At 35.7% G+C, this 16,610-nt stretch overlaps 1 protein-coding gene across 1 annotated transcript; it reads left to right on the top strand.

Moving 5' to 3' along the window:
• Positions 1-364: 364 nt before the first annotated feature.
• Positions 365-16,290, top strand: LOC107084457 (excitatory amino acid transporter 1-like). The gene is made up of 10 exons (XM_015374335.1): positions 365-514; positions 911-1,234; positions 1,774-1,911; positions 9,159-9,363; positions 9,814-9,856; positions 12,653-12,921; positions 13,022-13,255; positions 13,361-13,555; positions 15,694-15,828; positions 16,083-16,290. Exons 2-10 carry the CDS (start codon positions 1,036-1,038, stop codon positions 16,288-16,290), a joined length of 1,626 nt encoding a protein of 541 aa, XP_015229821.1. The 5' UTR covers positions 365-514; positions 911-1,035.
• Positions 16,291-16,610: the final 320 nt, after the last annotated feature.

Below are 16,610 nucleotides of genomic sequence, written 5' to 3'. Positions count from 1 at the left end.
TTTAGTGTTAATTTATTCTCTACAGGAACCTCCAGTCAGGCTGAACTCAGAGAGCATGAAAAAAATTTGAAAGGACAGAGGGGCAGAAGAAAACAAGAAGGCCCCTTTTTTCTTTTTGCTTTTTGAAAAGCTCATTATTACTCAAGTTCACCTCCTCCTGAGTAGCAGCCCCCCTCCCATACCTTTTTTCCTTTTTTTACGCTGCTGCCAGTAGTTCCCCCTCCATCTCACCACAAGCACAAGCTGTGCGACTCAGTGACTACCACTCTTCTTTGAGGGCACCGCCTCCATTCTCTCACTGGCTCTTTCATTCCCTCATCCCTGATGCTACGCCCCCCTTTCCTTTCTCCACCCCCTGTCTCTCAACTGAATATCTCTTAGTTGCTGGTTGCACAGCCAGTTCATAGCCAAAGAACCCCTCGTCCCCTCTCACACCGATCCAAGCTTTAAGCCTGATCTTTTTCCTGGAAAACTCAGACATTGCTCCAGAGGACCTTATTCCTCAAGTCTAAAGGTACTGGGAAAAAAAGGTTTATGTCTCTGTTTTTTATCATCTGTAAAAGTCAGAGGAAGAGCTTCTGTGTCTGAACTGACATGCCTATCTAAAGCAAACTGTACACGTGTGTACAGAGAAGGAAGTTAGCAAATTCTTTACAGCTGCAAATAGAATTCTGGTTTTTAATCAACTTGGAGCTTTTCTAGATTAGAAAGCTAAAATATCTTTTGCATGCAGGATTTCCAGCAGTGTTGTTTTTATTATTGTTTACATAACAGTCATAAACAGTCATAAATACTGTAATGAGATGCTTATAACTATCTTTTTTTTTTTTATTTGTTTCTCCAACAAAGATTTTTGTCTATACTTCTGATTATGAGATTTACATCTACATCATTTTACTCCACTCACCAGGCAGCTACTAATAATTTAACTAAAGGAGAGGTGTGACCCTCAGGAGCAGAAGGACTTAACCGAGTCGTCAACATATCTATACTGTACTCATCACTGCTAAGGCCTGCTCCACAGCAGCTCTGCAGATGCAGGCCACAAATATGACTCAAAGCAATGGAGAGAACCCACAGAGAAGCCGCGGTGGTCTTCACCATATCCGGGCTGGAATCCAGTCCAGATCATTGCTCGCCAAGAAGAGAGTGGAGAACATTAAGACAGACCAACTGAAGGCGTTCTTCATGAGAAATGCTTTTGTCATTCTAACTATCGCTGCTGTTATAATAGGTAAGAAACACACTCAGGGATTTTCCTCTTGGACCTATGTGAGTTTTAAACTCTTAACTCTGTGGGCAATTTTTATATTTACAAAGGAAACCTCATTATTCATATCAGACAAATAGTTCTTAACTTCCAAGTCACTACTTTCCCCGCTGTACAATGGAGGAAGGAAACAAACTAAAGAAGACCTAACGGAGTCAGCTCTGATGCATTTAGCACACTAGACTTCCCTTGACCTGGTGACTGAACTGCTGACCTTTAAATTCTACCCAGAAGGAGGTAAAGCTGACCCAACTAAAGCAGGGACATCTGCAGCTAGAAATACCCCACGACATGACAGACTGTTAAATTTAGGGTGCCAGGATGCTTGTCAGATGGCAAAATCTGTTATCTTGAACATGACAGTAGATTTGTGTTAGAATTAACAAAAGGCCCATAAAAAAGACTTGATTTGAAAAGAGTTTTATAGTACTACTTGACCTTCTTTTGTACAGCTTTGTATTTTGAAATGTAACATTTTGCCTCCATATTTGATCTTCCTGCAGGTATAATCCTGGGATTTTCAATGCGCCCATACAAACTGTCTTACCGTGAAGTAAAGTACTTCTCTTTTCCCGGAGAGCTGCTGATGAGAATGCTCCAGATGCTGGTGCTGCCATTGCTGGTCTCAAGTCTTATCACAGGTATCATTTAACAGCTTTGTGGTATAACTTAGCAAAGCAAACAAAGATTATGCAACCAGGAATAAGTATTATCTTCTAATAAGCAAATAAACAACTCCTATAATTTGGAAGGGAGCACTGCTGGGTACTTATATTATATACTGGCTTCTTGCTTTTAGTAGAATAACTTAATGTAAAAAAAGAGAGAAAACATAAAATGGCTTAAGGGTAGATTATAGGGTAGGTGGAAATATTCAAAAGCCTTTTATTTTATTTTTGCAAATAAAAACAACTGCAACTAATGCAATGTCAACTAACTTTGAGCATCATCAGGGCCATTGGCTGATGAGGTACATGTTCCTGTTCTGTGTTACCTTAAGCTCGCTGAACAAACAACTCCTCAAATCGCACCAGTCATCACATCTCATCACATATTATATTAGTTAGATGATGAGGGTTAAAGGGAAATTAATAAATCAATAAGCAAGAACATTTTGAATAAAAAGAAGGACTTATTTCAACATAAGAGAAAAAGAACAGCAGAGAGAAAAACCTAAAATAATAATGTTTTATTAAAACTCCTATGTTAGACTTAAAGTGTTGTGCTGGGTTTATTTTGTTTGTATTTATGACCAGCATCAGTTATTGCATGTTTTTAACAAATGCATGTAATGAAGCAGATACTTTAAAAGCTAGTTCAAGCCAAATGTGTTGTCCTTGACTGCATCTAGATTAAATACACAGTAACAGATATGGTCTGCCATCCCGAAAGACATTCCGACGGTCTATTGTTTACATTGTATCACACAACTTAAAGGCAATGCAGCATGTTCCTCCTGTCTTAAATTAACAATATTGTATTTCCCCCATTCACCCTGCTGTGTGTCCGCTCTATGTGGCCTCACTGTTTATTCCCCATTTTGCAGTTACAAAAGGCTCCCTCCAAGCTATCCTGCATGGTTTCAATCTAAATCTCCTTTTTCATTTGGTTCTTTTATTTTGGATCAATAAGAGAGCTACTCAGACATGAAGAACTACAAAACTAAGGCTGTTATGTTTTGTGGTTATACTGACCTATGTGTAGATCATGAGTAGCCGTGAGCCAGCTATTTTCTGAGCCGATATGTTTTGTTGCTTTCAAGGACAGTAGTGGATGATCTCATTAGCAAAGCCCAAACATGTTGACTTGCAGTTCTGCCTTGAATCACATGTTTGACCTGTTAAACTTTTTTTTTTTATTTGGATGCAACACATCCACTTATTTAATTGTTTTATTTAGAATATTTTAGATTTTCTGAACCTGTCTTTTGTAACATCCTGAGCTCTTCTCAGATATGCCAAAGTTTTATGAAAACCATCCTAATGAATTCGCTGTTGATAGCGGCCTCTTTTTCTTTGCAAGGAAAAAATATATTTATATGTTGAATCACGATTGAATAACACAAAACCCTGGTCATCAGTAGCAAGATGCAGGCAACGGTGGGTTTTACGTAAAATTGACTAACCAATACTGGAGGAGCGTACTTCCAGCGTCAGTGACTGACAGGGAAAGGGCCCAATTGCCTGAGGGGATGACAGACACACAACTTATAATAGTCTGCTTTGTGCTACAACAGTGCATAACAGCAGTATCTTGATTCGTTTAGGACACATGACCTCAACCACAGCGTGTGGAACTCATGGAAGACACATTTATTTTCCAAGTTGTTTATCTTCGTATCCAGAACAGTATACATTACCATAATCTAATCTATTAAAGAAAGTTTTTTTAATTATTTAAATACTGTTTTCATTTTTCTGTATGACTAATGAATTAGTATAATTATGTTTTTCATACTTATTGTGGTTTTGAATCTGTAAGAATTTCAGTTTTAAGTGAGGAAGAATATGTTCTATATGTATACATCTTTTAAATAGCACTGCAGTGAATAAAATACATAATTGGATTCTTATAATAAACCCTGCACTAGTATGTAAAAAGAAATGAATCACACATGTACAAAAATGTATTATATTCATCTTATTACACCAGTATAACTTAAAAATAGAAAAAAAAATTACAAAAAGCATCATAAAATCATTATCTTAGCAACACCTCTGCATATAAGTATAAAACCTCATAAACACAAACTTCTGCTTATATATTTTTTCACTGTATTATATTTTTGTTGCAGAAACTTCTTGAACACTCTGATGGCCTGCACTTTTTTTAAGACTTGTGTGTGACATGCATATAATCATACAGCCAAGGCAAAACATAAAAATATAAACACAGATCTATTGTAGAAAAGAAAATATTATGGTTTTATTATTATTTCAGCTAAATAAAATAATCGTCCTATCTGTGTTTTGAAAATCTAATGAAATAAATTTAACAAACTTGAGTTTGATCTTGTTTCCATCACTGAATTTATCAAAAACTTTTTTTCCCCCAGCAGATATAATCCTACTCTGTTAAAACAACAGTAACATTTTATTCAAGTTTGATAATATTCTATTCCTACATTTTCTTCAACAACATGGTCAAAGGACATGATACTGAACATGGTTAGAGTAAAAGCAATTGCTCCACATGAAAAGCCCTTGCTTCTGATGTGATTTAATCTATAAGTGAATCTAAGTTGAGACCAAGAAACTTGAAGCAGACCTTGAAGGGGCCCTGAGAGCAGCTTTTTACTGAATGTAGTGGGGCCCCGGAAGGTAAGAGGGGGGGCTGTAAGGCGGATAAGGAGGAGAACAACGGATAGAGGCTTATGAGAAAGAGGCTTATTATGTGGTTCACTCATTAAATGATAAGCAGAACATAGAAGAAGGTTCATTTGTTAAGTAATATGTTTTAGCCAAATGTTTCTCCATATATCTTAGTTTAATATAACCTCAAAACTAAAGAAGTCAATTGATACCACTAAAGGGCTTTTATGTTGCAATGATTAGAAAAGGAATTATGGGAGACAGCAGCGAGAGGAGATAAAGGACTGAAGATAAAGATTCAGGGATTGGGCCAACTGTATTTACCAAGATAGATGATGTTCAGATTTAATTAAAGATCGAAACTTTTAGAATTCTGAAAATAACAACCAACTTTTGTCACATTGTAACCACAAACCTTGGCCCAATATATTATTTTGGGCCACAAGAAATTTAAATGACAGCTTAATTGTAAAATACATTTTCTGTTTATTATTAAAAGCATACATGTTTAACAAACACTATTTATGGTAAAACCCATTAAAATGCCTTCAGAAGTCAGTTCTAGGTATTTCTAGTCCTTTTTTATGTAATTGAATCACATTATAAATGCAGCTGTTCTATGCACTGACATCAGAGAAAGAATTACTCACAGCAGCAGCAGAGGAGGAACTGCAGCGATCCATCACTACTGGGAAAAACTTAATTAAAATTATTTGTCTTGTGTATTTTACTTTATTTTTATTTTGACAAGATGGGGCATCAGAAAACAAATAGAATAGATGTTTGCATTTTGGCTGCTCTGTGCAAAACGCTAAATGCTAAATGAATAGCGCTCAACAGTCTGAACACACAATTAGCATTATAAAGCATGGTGGTGGCAGCATTATGCTGTGGCGATAGTATTTTTTAGCACAGACAAGGAAGCTTGATGGGGAAACAAGAGCAAAACAATTCAAATCAACACAGTCAAACCTTTGAATGGTAAAGGCAAAATTTTCTTTTAAATCTATTTGTGGATATGCAGCAAAACTTGAAAATTGCTGTTCAGATGCACTCTACCCATCCATCAATAGACTGAGCTGGATATATTTTGTAAAGAAGAATAGGCAGAAATATTTTAATCTGTAATGTGGATAACTAATAAAAATGTATCCCGAAAGATTTAGAAAGGCTGAATAAAAAGGGATGCAAGACATCTTAGACTGTTGTAAAAACATTTGAAGCATGTACCATACATTAGTTTGGGATTATCCATATGTGGTGGGACACAAACATTCTCACAAAGCCAGACTACAAAGAAAGCCATTCAACAAGCACAACTTCAACCTTGTTCTTTTCGATCTTTTGAAAAGATTGAATTGGTAAGCTGCATCTGTTGTTGCCTGGCCAACAGTCAGGGGATCATTGTGTGTACGTGTAGCCTAGACGAAGTCAACAAGTTTTCCCAGGGTCATCAGGCAAGAAGAAAGCCATCAGTGAATAAAAGAACTGCAGCAATAAGATCAGTGTCTGTTATAAAAAGGGAAGATAGATAAAAGATTTGGGGAGAGACAAGAGGAGAAAAAAAGGGGTGCAAGAAGATCATGATGGAGATTTGGAAACAAGAGCAGGTTATAAACTGGAGATGTGGGAATAAGGGAGGGGAAGAAGAAGATCAGAAAGAAATGCCTTTAAAGCATGAGTCCTGAACACGATGGGACAAAAAGGAACAATGAGGGGCAGAAGTGGGGCAGGATGTCACCAAAACTCATTTAGACTCTTTATAAATTATACCTTTTTGATACTTTCAATTAGTTTTCTAATCCTTTTCCCAGATACACTCTTAAACACTAAAGGATATAAGCCAGGCAATCTTAAACAAAACGGACCTTCTGAGAGATTCACAAACTTCTCAACAAACATCTATAGCGTCAAAGACCTATAAATGAATACATACAGTAAATCTCTCCAACAAACAAACCCTGCTTACGAAGCTCTGACAAAAAGATAATAGTTGAATGTGGATATTTTAAAGCAGCCTCTCCATCTCTTAATTCAGTTCTCTTTGTGTCTTTTTTCTCCCATCTTTGTCCATATAGACTTTGCTCATTGTTTGTACCATCAGCTCTCTGTCTTCCTCGTTGCTAAATTTTGACAGCCAAAACAAAAGCATGTTGGGTCTGAGTTCTGCTGGAACAGGTTTTCTCTGTATGAGAAATCACTGGCACATACAGTTACACCTTGCCTGTATCATTTTCTCTAAGGGACAAGCATTGCCCTGGATTTAGTCAGGACAATCAGGAACTGTCATCTCTGCACATTGTGTTCGCAGCAAACTAATGATACATAGAGGAACATTCAAGACCTTGCAGATAAAGACGTAGGGACTGTGTTCTACCTTCTCTCCAGCTTGGTGACAAAATGACAATCCATGACTAAAAATGTGAATGTCTTACCGCAGGTGTACCTAAATTTGCAATATAAAAACAGATTATTAGCTTTCCCCAAAGGGATTTTGCAGCAGGTGTTATTTTTCCTGTAGTAAAGGTCGCAGTCAGATTGTATTTCTTGTGGTTCTTTGTTGTCAGAGATCATAATCCGGTTGTGTGTATTCCCTTTATAATTACAGAACCTTTTCCCAGGCTAACTGGACACACATGAGCACTGAAATCAGCGGCACATCAAGGCTATTCTGATTGCCATGAGGAAGAATAATTAAAAATCACAATGAAATGACTTTCATCTGATGCAAATCTCAAAAGTCAAAGAACCTTGATAAAGTTCAAGTCTTTTATTCTAGAGACCAATGGATTTATGGAATAGAATAGAATAGAATAGAATAGAATAGAATAGAATAGAATAGAATAGAATAGAATAGAAATTCAGGTGTATCAATTGCAAGTAAAGGGACAGAATAAAAATATCCTACCTAATTAACCTTATTTAATTTTTTTTTAAATTACTGCTGAGTAAGATGATTTGAAAGTGCACAAAAATGTGAATGTATAATAACACAGAAAATAGCAAAATGCTACAGAAGATAAAAAAAAAAAAGAAATGTTTAATATCTGACTGTATGATCTGGTTGAATTGTCTCTATAAAGTGCCTTGAGATGACATGTTGTGAATTTTAGCTATATAAATAAATTTAATTGAATTGATTTGAAAACTAATAGCAGGGAAGTAAAAAAAAATGTGCTTCTTTTTTATTGGGCTGCATGGTGGTGCTGATTGTAGCATTGTTCCCTTGCAGCAGGAAGGTCTGGTTTTGAACTCTGGGCTGGGGTCTTCCTGCATGGAGTTTGCATTTTCTCATGCGTGGGTTCTCTGACCTGGCTTCCTTGGTTGATTGGTGTCTCTATATTACCCGAGAAAATAATAAAATATAACATATGGGGATTTAGAATAAAATATAAATCAACAAAATTCTCATTTGTTAACTTAAAAATACAGATGTTAAAAAAAAAATCGAGAATAAAGATGCAAAAAACACATGAATATTCAATTAGTGGTTGTTTGCCTTTATCAAAGACATAAAAAAATGCTTCCTTATTTTTGAATTTGTCATTGATTATGGCAGGATTGGTCCTACGTGAGGGGAAGAGGGAGTTCATTATAGCTACACAGTGAGTCTCTGTTTAACAAAAGCAAAGGATGACTGCATGGGAAGAAAATAATAGTTTTGGAATAGCCGATTTAGAGTTAAGCACCAACTGTCAAGATTTGAGTTCATTATAGTTTTTCATTTCTTTTGTATGTAATTTTTTATTCTTATTCATTTTGCCATATTTTCTTTTTTTAAGGGGTTTGGAGTTTTTCGTGGTTAGGTCAATGCTATACTTTCACATTGCTAAGCTATTGTAGTCCTACCACAAAAAGAGTTGGTGCTTTTTCATCAAGTCTTTCAGGGGTTTTCCCTGTTCCCTCATGTTCCCGATGATCAGACCGAAGCACAAGGAGAACATCACAAGTCCCAGTGCATTTATTCCATTGACTGATCCTGAAACTGGAATCATCTCCTCTTGCTCTATTTCTTGGCTGCCATTTTGGAGGAATATAGTATCGTTCACCGTAACAGTCACGTGGATTACTCTCTTGGCATAGTGCGTCTTGAACTAGGATATAAAAGTACTTTTTTTCATATGTTTTTCAACGTATTAGGTTCAGGTAGAGCAAAATTATGCAAGCGAGCTATCAGTATCAGCTTTATTGGCCATGACCATGTTCAAAAATAAGGAATTACATGCTCACAACTAACACAGGCACTGCAGTATTTTTTATTGATTATAAGTTTTTCTATTTCCCCTAATACATTTCCATCAAATGTTTCTAAGTAACTTTAATATTCAGTTGTTTTGTAAAGGATAACTTGCATTTTAAAATTAAAATGTTTTTTTTAAACCCTCTTTTTTTCATGTTTCATAAATCTTTCATTTGATCGAGTGCGTAAACTTATTAGCTCTGCCTGAATAGTTTAGAAGCAGCACGAAGAGAAACAACAACGGCAGCAAAGGGCTTGCTTTGTTTATCATTATAATATACAAAATCTAATTTAACAAGTTGATTTTTGTTTGTTTGACTATTTTTGTCATGTTTAGGCATTGCTTCGCTGGACAGACGGGCCTCTGGTAGGATGGGTATGAGGGCAGTGATCTACTACACCACCACAACTGTGATTGCTGTGTTCATCGGTATAGTCATGGTTCTCATTATTCACCCTGGAAAGGGATCCAAGGATGAGTTCACCAAGCAGCAGCAGATAGAGCAGGTCAGCCCTGCTGATGCCTTTCTGGATCTTATCAGGTATTTATAGTCCTGATTCTTAAAGAAGGTGAAAGACTTTCCCTAAAAAAATGAGTAAGACAATAAACCAACTTGATCCTTTGTTAAAAGTGACTATTTCAGTTCACTATTTTATTAATTTCCCCCAAAAATCTCCAGGAAGATACTTTGCTCTTTTTAGCTACTATGTTTTTTGTCTGCTTTTTTTTTAGACTAAATGTCAACTGAGAAAATAAAATTGAAAGCCTTTTCCAGCTTTGCAGTTTTCATGGTCTTAGACTCAGGTGCATGTATTTGAAATAACTTTTTTATTTTAGTAACCTTGTGGTTGCTCTTATTTTTAAACTATATTTGATTATTACATTTTTATTTATTCTAAAACTACTACTTTCCATGATAAATATGTTAAAGAAAAGCAGTTGTTTCCAATATGTCTTCAAAAAAACCAAACTATTAATTTTTCCCCCACAGAAATATGTTTCCTCCAAACCTTGTGGAAGCTTGCACCAAACAGGTATATATCATTTTACTTAATTTCTAATCAGATGTTCTGTAATTTAACAAGGCGAGGTAGCTTTATTTCTATAGCACATTTTAGTAGTAAGACAATCCAAAGTGCTGCACATGAGAAAGAAAAAGAAAAGTACTCTTCCATGGCATATAAGTAACACAAATAATTAAAATAAAAATGAATAATTCAAATGAAGTGGCTATATTTAAAAAAAAGATAAAACAATTGATTAAAAAATGAGAGGATAGTTGCACTCAAAACTTAACTTAAAATGTTTAGATAGCACAACCAACTGTTGGTGTCAGCGAATACACTTTAAATCTAATTTAAAGCAACTGAGGGTTTGCACTTTTATACTTCTCTGGTATTTAGTTAAAGATTACTGGAGCATGAGAACTAATAGCTGTTATTCCATGTTTGGTTCTGGTTTTTGCAGAACAAATTTGAGCCATAAAAAATGCGAGGTTGATACACTGACAGCAAGTCTGCAATGTAATTTGGAGCTAAGCCATTCAGTGGTTTATAGACTAACAGAAGTATTTTAAAGTCTTTTGAGTGATAAATGGGGAGCCAATGTAACCATTTTAGAACTGTGCTCCACTTTCTTCGTTTAGGTGAGGGTGCAGGCAGCAGCATTCTGGATCAGCTGCAGCTGTCTGGTCAACGTTTTAGTCAGAACTGTGAAGTTAACAGTGGAGTAATCAGTTCTACTAAAGATGAATGCATTAATTGGTTTTTCAAGGTCCTGCTGAGACATTAGTGCTTTAATCCTGGAGATGTTCCTTGGGTGATAACAGATCGATTTTGTTACTGTCTTTATGTGGTCTGAAGGTTCAGGTCTGAGTCCATCACTACACCCATAATGAGCCTAATTATTGGTCTATAGCTGTCAGGACTGAAGCTGTCTGCCTACTTATGGTCCTTTGGTCCAGAAACGATTCATCAGTTTTGTTTAGATTCAGCTGAAGAAACTTTTGGCACATCCATGTGTTAATTTCTTCTATTTATTTACCCAGCACTTGATAAGTGTAGGCTCTAACTGGATGAACTTGTCAAAAGTTTCTCTAGAGCAGGTTTTTGCTTCTTTTTTTTCTTTCCAATATCTGTTTAAATCACCCAGGTCATTCTTATGTAAATCTCAGGTCATGATTCATATTTGGTTTGCCACAAAAATACAAATTCAGTATTATTATTTAAACCTGTGTTATAAGAATTCAGAGAGCTGTCACATTTATTATAGGCCTTTTATGAAAAAGCAATTCTTACTAGTTGTTATTTTCCATTATTCAATTAGTAGCATTGCATTGAAAAAAACAACCTTTTGAATTTATCTGAAAAAAGTGAAAGTAATAATTTTCACTTAGACTTGGTTAGTAAATGGTCTCAAACTTTACTAGTAAATTGTATATAATCTCGATGGATAGGAAACATCAAGAGAAATTATTTTTTTACAAGATAGCAGTTTTACAAAATACACAACAATCCAGGTTGCTTTACCGATGTTCACACTACATACCCAGCAGGGCTGTACAAGATGTCTAAATTGAACGTGCTGACCTTTTAAAACTGAAAAATAAGGAAACTAAAAATAATAATTCATATAAAGTTGGTATGGTAAGATATTTCGAACATTGCACTGTTGTTGTTTTTTTTTTTGTTTTTTGTTTTTTTTTTTTGTTGAAAGGTTCTTTTATTCTAAATAGTGCAAGAGAGTAGCTACTTCCTGGCACATGAACACATTGCTATGTCCAAAATCTTTGAGTAGATTTAAAAAATATTTTCTTATGTTCCTACTATGTAAAGGTGATTTTTAAAGGATTTTCATGGATTTATCATCAACCAAAATGTTTCTTACTCTGGCAGTAAGCCACTTTCTATACTGAATTGTATTTTGTAAAGTTCTTATTTTGCAAAGCAAGAGAATTTTGACATTTTCACAGCATGTTGTTTGCATTTTTTTCCACAAAAAGGACATCTTGAGATTATGGAGGTTTGTATTAAGTCAAGCTGAACAAATTTACAAAATTAAAATAGTTCTCAGAATGAATAACTACATTAAAAGATAACCCTAAAAGAGTTTCTGTATTTCCTTGTTAATGAACACATGTAAACAAGAAAACACTTTAGGAGATGTGCAATGCAGAAAGAAAAAAACAGCAATTTGAAGCTCCACCCTCTGCTACACCACACATAAATTAACTCTACAAGATTGATGGAAAGAAAGACGGATAGTCGGGCAAGGGAGTGGATGGTCAGGGATGCAAGCAGGAATCGAGTTAAAAATAATTTAATAATAAAATATTATTAGTATATTACAAGCATTTGTTTTATTATTATTATTAAATGATTGCAATGGAATAATTTATCTAAAATTATTATCAATTATTATTATATACAGTTGTAGGATTTTCAAACAGACTAATCTCCAAGAATCATCCAAATGACCATTTAATTTAGCAGTTCATCATAAGCTGTATATTAATGGCCATCTTCAGCCATGAGCTGCTAGACTGATTGACTGGACATGCAAATAAGAAATACAATAATTGGAAATATAGATATATATGGAAATACTTTGCACACAAATGCCAACTGTATTTTTGCGTAAGCCATGGTAATTCTAGCGACCAAGTAGCCCTGGTCAGAAAGCAATGACTTTCAAAATGTTAGCCCTGCTTTTGGATTTTGATCTAAAACATCCTTTTGCTATTTTTTCCTCTTTTTCTGTCACTGAGCCTTAAATTGATTTTCCTGAATTAGAAATGAATAAAGTCATATTTATCTTTCTTTATATCCTAGTTCAAGACGCACTATGCCAAGAGAGTAATCCATGTGACTGTTACGGTGAACGATACTATATTCCTCCAAAATGGCAGCCAAGAAATAGAGCAAGAGGAGATGATTCCAGTTTCAGGATCAGTCAATGGAATAAATGCACTGGGACTTGTGATGTTCTCCTTGTGCTTCGGTCTGATCATCGGGAACATGAGGGAACAGGGAAAACCCCTGAAAGACTTCTTTGACTGCCTCAATGAGGCCATCATGAGGCTGGTGGCCATAATAATGTGGTATGTACCAGAAATCTGATCTGTAACAGTGAATGATAAATTAGAGACAACACAAAATAGCATCTTTCAGTCTTACATTTCTATCACTCTCTATCCTCAGGTATGCCCCTGTTGGCATTCTGTTCCTGATTGCTGGTAAAATTATGGAGATGGATGATATTTCAGCCATGGGTGGCCAGCTGGGAATGTATACAGTAACAGTTATATGTGGCCTGCTCATCCACGCCATTGTTGTCCTCCCAACACTCTACTTCATTATCACCAGAAAGAACCCCTTGGTTTTCATTGCTGGGCTTCTACAAGCACTTGTAACCGCACTTGGAACATCATCTAGGTCTGTGATTTCATTTATTCTCAATCAGTGACAGAAAAGATCTCCATGAACATTTTTACTGTGCCCTATAATCTTTCATAGCATCATCCCTCTGTCTCTACACAGTTCTGCCACATTACCAATCACTTTTAAATGTCTGGAGGAAAATAACAAGGTGGACAAGCGTGTGACTCGTTTCGTTCTTCCAGTTGGAGCCACTATAAACATGGATGGGACGGCTTTGTATGAAGCCCTGGCAGCCATTTTTATTGCACAGGTCAATGCCTATGATCTTAACTTCGGACAGATTCTAACCATCAGGTATTGCAAAAATTTGCTCCTCAAAAAACATCTTATTTCATTGAAAAAGTAACAAAAAATAGCAACACTGTTGACTCTTTGGATCTGACTATAAATTATTAATTCAGACTGAACAAAGAAAAGATTCTGCTGTTGTCCATCCATCTCCAGACCTTAGAACGAAAACATTAGGCCCAAGCAGCGAAGTGCCGTGAAGGCCTAGTGTAATTCGACTGTTTATTATTGTTCTTACACCAAGTGAATTGGCTTTTTGGAGGCCTTAGCATATACAAAAACTCACCATACTTTGCTCATACGTCAGAACTGGTGAAAATTCAAGTATTTTAATGAGGACTCAAAAGTTGCTCAGAAATGTCTCAACAGCGCCTTCTTCAAATTTTTAAAACACCCTCCCCATTGACCTTTTTTTGTCATAGAGACATGAAAATTGGTACACTTGTTGAGCTTCCTAAGACTTACAAAAATGTCAATTAACATCATAGTTATTGGTATTCAGTAAGTCAGCCATCTTGGATTGAATTTGAAATTTTGACTGGGGTTTTGCTATTTATAACGTCTACATTTGATCGAATGTCTCTGAGGGATTTGTAGATGTCGGCTTGAAAATTGCTCTAATCGCAATTAAGGCATAGGAGATTAAAAGTTATAAAAAAAACTGAGTTTTGGTTAATGTTTAAGGGGCGGAGCCAGGCTTCAAAATTTGATGTCTCGCCAAAAAAATGTAAACTTATATAACTTCTACAAAAAACATTGCAGAGACACAACATATATTATCAGGTTTTTTTTGACAAGGGACCCATGGGCATTAACTCTAGAGTTTACAGAATTTATTTAGAGGGTTCTATTAAATACTAATGCCCCTTAAATATGTGTTTTAGTTTGTGTTTAGTGTAGTTTAGTTTTTTGTTATTTTTCACATTACAACCACCAACTTTTCCTATTTTAGGGGATTTTATGTGCTGTATGATAACATAATTTATTGAAGTAAGCAATTTTAAAAGGTATGACCCTTTTGTGAAACTTTGTAGAAACAGCTTTAACTGCAGTTAAAGGTGTAGTCTACAGGTTTTTGGGTTTCAACTTTCTTTATGCTTTTAGCATTTCCTGGTTGTTTATTTCTGTTCATTTTATTCCTTTCATATCAGTTCATGTCTCTGTGTTTGTTTTCCTATTGTTTATTCCACTTTTTTGTTCCCTGTGTATTCACCTTTATTCCTTTGAGTTAGTATTTATCCTACTCCCTTGATTAAGTGCTTTCTTGCATTTTGGTTTAGAGCATCTGTAAACATCAGTTTCCAGATGTTTCCACAGATTCTTTGAGAATATAAGTTTGCACTACGATTAGTCAAATCTATCACATTAATACTACTTGATCTAATTGCCATGGATTTACCTCTATCAATTTTCCCATCTTAGCATTCCCTTCTAAAAAAAAAACAAAACAAAAAAACAGCATGATACTGCCACCACTGTACTTAACTACAATGGTGGCACGTTTTAGTCTGTGCAATGTTAACCTTTCTTTAGACGTAGTTTGGCATTTGAGCTCAGAAAATTTGATCTTGTATTGACAGAGTAACTTATTCCACAAGTTTGCTGTTTCCCCAAAAAAATTATTACTGTGACTTTCATTTCAAATTTGCTTTCTTAATGCAACAAGAGAGTACAACTAATGGCCTAGCTAAAGTAAAGAGGATTAAATACAAATACATGTCACAACAGATTTAATATAATGCATTGGTCTTTGACACAATATTGGACTACTTTGTCAGTTTTTCCCACACTGTCCCACTGAATACATCAATGTCTGTAGCTGTATTGTAACAAATTGCATAAAGGTTTAGTTGATATGAATTATTTTGCATTGCTGTGCTCTTGAATAGAATACAATAGAAATATTTTGTTCCACTGACAGAATATTTAGATGTGTCAGCAGCAAGTGAGAGAAACATGAGCAACAGAAGGAAAGAAATGCCATTTGTGAGTCCTGTAGCCACAGCATGAACATCATCTACCCTTCCTGCTCCCCAACCCCAATCAAACAGCACAGTAAATTAAGAATTAGCCTGCTGCACCAGAGAGGGGAAATTATCAAGATTGACTGAAAAAAACTAAATAGTTTATAATTTCCTCCTCAGCATCACAGCCACGGCGGCCAGCATTGGAGCAGCTGGAATACCTCAGGCAGGCCTGGTAACCATGATCATAGTGTTAACTTCTGTAGGCCTTCCAACAGATGACATCTCACTGATCATTGCTGTTGATTGGTTCCTGTAAGTATTAGTGAGAACGGGGTTTAAAGAAGAGATCAAGAGGAAGTTTAAGTTAAACAAAATTATACCACTGAACATCCCAAATGCTTCACTGTTTTTCTATTGACTGATTTTTTTTCATACGCCACACAGTATGGAACATGACTTTAGGAGATTGAATAGATTTATTTTGTTTATCTTTTATAGTTGATCTATTTTGCAGTCCTCTGTTTCTACTCTCTGACATTTTTACTGTCATCTCTTTCATTCTAAAGCGATCGATTGCGCACCACCACTAATGTCCTTGGTGACTCCATCGGAGCCGGCATAGTCGAACATTTGTCTCGTCATGAGTTAAGAAAGAACGACCTAGAGTTGGGCAACAAGATGGAGGAGCAGCAAGAAAAAAAGCCATACCATCTTGTTTCTCAGGAGAACGAATATGAAAATGAGAGGCCCAATCCAGATGAGACCAAGATGTAGTGCGGAGTGTTTTAGACTGTTTGAAAAAAAAAAAACATGTCATAATGCACCATGTTCTGTTAAGCCCTCTTGGACTTTCAAATATTCATTTCATATAAATGAGGGATTTCAATCTAATATACTTGTTAGGACATATTTCAGGTCACTTAAGTTTCACTGATGATTGAGGCTCTTCCTCACATACTGCAGGCTGGATAATTGCAACATGTCCGGTTATCTTGTTGGTTTTTGTGATGGATTGGACAATAATAAATCCTGAGATGCATAACTGTCACAGACAGTAGGAATTACAGAGCCAAACTGTCTGTGGCCTTTATTGC

The sequence above is a fragment of the Cyprinodon variegatus genome, unplaced genomic scaffold, assembly GCF_000732505.1.
Source record: "Cyprinodon variegatus isolate N-32 unplaced genomic scaffold, C_variegatus-1.0 Scaffold100, whole genome shotgun sequence".
Classification (NCBI taxonomy): Eukaryota; Metazoa; Chordata; class Actinopteri; order Cyprinodontiformes; family Cyprinodontidae; genus Cyprinodon; species Cyprinodon variegatus.
The sequence above is the reverse complement of the archived record's forward strand: the minus strand, read 5'-3'. Positions and strand labels throughout refer to the sequence as shown.

Excerpts from the sequence above, each read along its gene's own strand:
- LOC107084457 (XM_015374335.1), top strand. The coding sequence starts at position 1,036 with ATGCAGGCCACAAATATGACTCAAAGCAATGGAGAGAACCCACAGAGA. Across the intron at positions 1,235-1,773 it reads TATCGCTGCTGTTATAATAG|GTATAATCCTGGGATTTTCA; the intron begins GTAAGAAACACA and ends ATCTTCCTGCAG. Across the intron at positions 13,256-13,360 it reads GCACTTGGAACATCATCTAG|TTCTGCCACATTACCAATCA; the intron begins GTCTGTGATTTC and ends GTCTCTACACAG.